Source organism: Anoplophora glabripennis, unplaced genomic scaffold, assembly GCF_000390285.2.
Source record: "Anoplophora glabripennis isolate ALB-LARVAE unplaced genomic scaffold, Agla_2.0 scaffold2, whole genome shotgun sequence".
In the NCBI taxonomy this organism is placed as follows: domain Eukaryota; kingdom Metazoa; phylum Arthropoda; class Insecta; order Coleoptera; family Cerambycidae; genus Anoplophora; species Anoplophora glabripennis.
Genome location: NW_019416325.1, coordinates 92,628 through 96,766, shown reverse-complemented (window position 1 = coordinate 96,766; position 4,139 = coordinate 92,628). Strand labels below are relative to the sequence as shown.

Here is a 4,139-nt window from a genome sequence, read left to right as displayed (position 1 = left end):
TCAGAACCAAAGATTAAATAAGAAGAAGCGAAATAAATTAAAGACTAAAAAAGAAACAATATAAGCTATCAGTGGAAATCAATTGCTGAAGAGAAGAGGAATTCAATTAAAAATTAAACAAGATCAAAGTTATTGCTGTTCATTCAAGAAACGATAAAGAAAGAAGAGGAGAACAGTGAGAATTAAAAGTGGGGAAAGAAAAATTTGTTTGGAAGAAAGAAAAATAAGGCCATTAAGAAAGGAAAGAAGCCATGGGAGCCATAAAGGTGATTCAGACAGTTGCAGCCATCAGAGTGTATAGGAGACAGACGGAGGAATAGAGAAGAGATCAAGTGGACAAAAGGAAGGAGGATAGACAGGAGATAGATTGCAGAAAGGAAATTACTACTGAAGAAACCATGGACAGAGAAGGACAATAAAAGTGTAGATCTAGGTAATAAGAAACTATAAATTTGTAGAATAAGTTATTAGAAATATGTTATCGCAGGCTAGATAGGGAATTAGTGAAAATGTATAAGTTTATAATCTATTGTTTCAATATACAAATTTCAATCCAGATTATAACAATACTATTTTATTTTTTAAACAAAATTAATTAATCTCACCACGTTTAGAACCGACTACTGAGATAAGTCATCGTGTTCTATTAAAATTTGCATTTACTAAATTTCAGCAAATAAAGTTATTAATCTAATTATCATTAAAAATTATTAAATTTAAAATAAAATTCAATTCGAGATCAAGAATAATCTCTTAAAATTAAATTTACATTTTTGAAATTCAAAATCAAACTCAGTGACATCTAATAGAAGCTACCCCGGTAAGTAAAGAATATAGTTTATTGCAATATTTTTAGAGATACTACAAGAACAGGCAAAATTTAAATATTTCAAGATGACAAACAATTTCTTTTATAATACTATAAATGGCGCTCAACATTACACATTATATGTATATTATTTACTTACCTCAGTATTTATTTATAACATTATATTTCGGTAGTTACAACACTGCTTTATTTTATTATGCTACAAATGAATCTAAACAAGCCTACTGAACAGTTTTCTACACACGCGTGGTAACACCACACCGATGATTAATCTGATTAGTTGAGCCAAATCAGGTTATGTAGATTCACACATTTATTCGTATATTTAGGTACATCCAGTATAGTAAAAAAATATAAAGGAATAATACATTTTAAAATGTAAAAGTACAACGTAAAAGGTAAAAATACATCGCAAAATGAAAATATACGTCGCAAAATGAAAATATTCATTCAAACCTGTAATTCTACACAATGTATCATGTATGTTCATTTCATTTAAATTTTTTTGTAAAAAACCACAAACATGTAAAAATCCTATGTGAATTTCCACAATTTTTATCAGTATACTTACTCCTTTTTAGTGTCTGTTAACCCTCGAATATTTTATTTCCAATAATAATAATTATTATTATAATGTTATGGTTACTGTGTCTTAAGTTACTCGGAATGAAATCGAGACTCCCTGTCTCTACCTAACGGAATGAATAATTCCGAATTCTAATGTATGCAAATACAATCCCGATCCGGAGTGAGGAGGGAGGTGTTATGGAGAACGCCGTATATATTCCATATTCCCGGTTAATTCGATTTCCGACGGGCCCTTTGAACCCGCTTATGTGTGCGTAACTAACATGTTTGTACGGTCCCAAAATTGCTCCGCCATCCAAGGCACGAAACTAATGGATTTCAATTGGCTTTTTAATGTTTTCGGCGGACTCAAAGGTGCTTTTTATCAGGTCGCTACAAACGCGCCCGACCCTCTGTTTTCATTAAACCGCGGATTTGGGATGGTTCGCGACCAATTAAGCCACCCCGTGCTCCCCGTGGCATCCGAAACGTGCTGGTTACAGCCAGATACATTGTTCTTCAAATGGTGCGCGCGAGTGTTTTGCAACGCCGAGATCGAAAGTTCAGTGCGGGTGCGTCGGTTTTTGCTAATAGTATAATAAACAAGTTTAGAAACGCAAAGTTTTACTAAACGAATATAGCTTTTGAGTACGAGCGAACGCAGCGAGCGAGTAACTTGAAAGCTATATGAGTTTAGTAAAACTGCTTCTCTTACGAGATTTGTTTGTATTATTTTTCGCATTTTATATTAGTAGGTAATTATAAGCAAATAGTGAGAGATATAAAAGCAATACAAAGTTAGAAATTTTAAAAATTTCATTGTAGGTACTTGTGCAGGATATCCGTAAACCTGACACGCCTTCGCTTATTTATACGGGGTGTCCGCGTTTTTTGTAGCAGGACTTTCACAACTTGTACCAAAAGTCCTTTAAAAAAAAAGTTCATATAAACATACAGGGTGATTCATTAATAATGGGACAGAGCTTAAGGGCATGTTGCTGACCTCAAAATAGAGCAATTAAGCCAAATATGCCTTATCCGAATGTTGCCTCTTTTCGATCTACAGGGTGTGAAATTTGAAAAAATATTTTCGATTTTTTTAAATATCTTGAGCATCTTTGAACGGATTGTCTTGAAAGTTTGTACACCTATGTTTTCTGAGGTGGTAATTACGGAAATGGTAACTATTTTGCAATCACATCTAGGATGCGCTAGTTGTAGTGTTCCGTCGGAGTAAACATATGTCAAACTTTTTTGTCCTTCAAAAATCTGAATTTCCAATAAGAAATTATTAAACTACGTTCAATTCTAAATAAAAAAGATATACCTGTTAAAAATCGATAAACTTAACCGTTTTCGAAATAAGAACGATTTACTATTTCTTTACAAAATTATTTGTTTGAACGTACGCCTTTAAATAAGATGACTTAAATGAAGTAGGCCGCTGTCAATGAAATGTCATGTATTATTTATGTCAATTCTAAGCAACTTATAAATACTAGACAGTTTAGTTCTTCTTCGTTTGTGATTTTTTTCATTAAAATGCCGCGTCATAATGATTATTCGTTTGTTGAAATGAGAAACATGGTATGTGTGTATGCCCAAGAAAATTATTGTGGTCGTCATGCAGCAGCGAGGTACTTGGAGTTATATCCAAATAACAGACAACCTAACCACAAGCTTTTCAAGACGTTGTACGACAGATTAGGAGAAACGGGATCATTTCGCCCTAAACGAGACGTTGGAAGGCCTAAAGTATTAGCGGCGGAGCAAGAAGAGGATGTTTTAGTGCGAATTGCCGAAAACACGCAAACAAGCACACGCCGAATTTCATCAGCTACTGGTGTAAGTCAGCCTTCCGTCTTCAGAATACTCCACAAAGAAAAATTGTATCCTTACCATTTTCGTCCGGTTCAACAGTTGATGCCACAAGATCCTCCTGGTAGATTTCGGTTCGCACAGTTTCTTCGTCGGCAACAAAATGCTGACCCTACATTTTATAATAAAATATTGTTTACGGACGAAGCTACATTTACCCGGCGCGGTGTATTTAATTGGAGAAATAGCCATTCCTGGGAACTGGAAAATCCTCACTTGCCACGAGAACAACATTTTCAGCATGAATTCTCAATAAATATTTGGTGTGGAATACTTTCCGATAACATTTTGGGACCATTTGTGTTACCCCGTCCACTTAATGGGGAAAATTATTTAAATTTTTTAACAAATGACTTGCCACTCGTTCTTGAAAATATCCCCTTAAATTTACGGCAAACCTTTTGGTTTATGCATGATGGTGCTCCCGCACATTACTCCCGACCAGTAAGAGAATATCTTGATATAAGTTTTCGAAACCGTTGGATTGGTCGCGGCAGCGAAGTGCCTTGGCCTGCGCGTAGCCCTGATTTAAATCCCCTAGATTTTTATTTCTGGGGTAACGTTAAATCTTTAGTTTATAAAGATGTTATACATACTCGAGAAGAGCTGTGGGCAAAAATACAAGAATCTGTTAACATTATCAGAGACCAACAAAGAAGTCTATTCAGTGTCAGACAAAATTTTAACGAGAGAATAAAAAAATTTATTGAAAACAATGGTCGCCACTTTGAGAATCTTTTGTAATTAGACTTAAGCATAATAAAATTTTCAGTTGTTACTGTGTTTGTCTTCGTTCGTAATTAAGTTATTTTATTTAAAGGCGTACGTTCAAACAAATAATTTTGTAAAGAAATAGTAAATCGTT

The 4,139-nt window shown here is 34.2% G+C and overlaps 1 protein-coding gene across 1 annotated transcript; it reads left to right on the top strand.

Moving 5' to 3' along the window:
• Positions 1-2,938: 2,938 nt before the first annotated feature.
• LOC111691386 lies at positions 2,939-3,592 on the top strand (the record flags this gene model as incomplete). The annotated part of the gene is made up of 1 exon (XM_023454098.1): positions 2,939-3,592. A coding segment is annotated over exon 1 (654 nt), but the record flags the coding sequence as incomplete, so codon positions are not given.
• Positions 3,593-4,139: the final 547 nt, after the last annotated feature.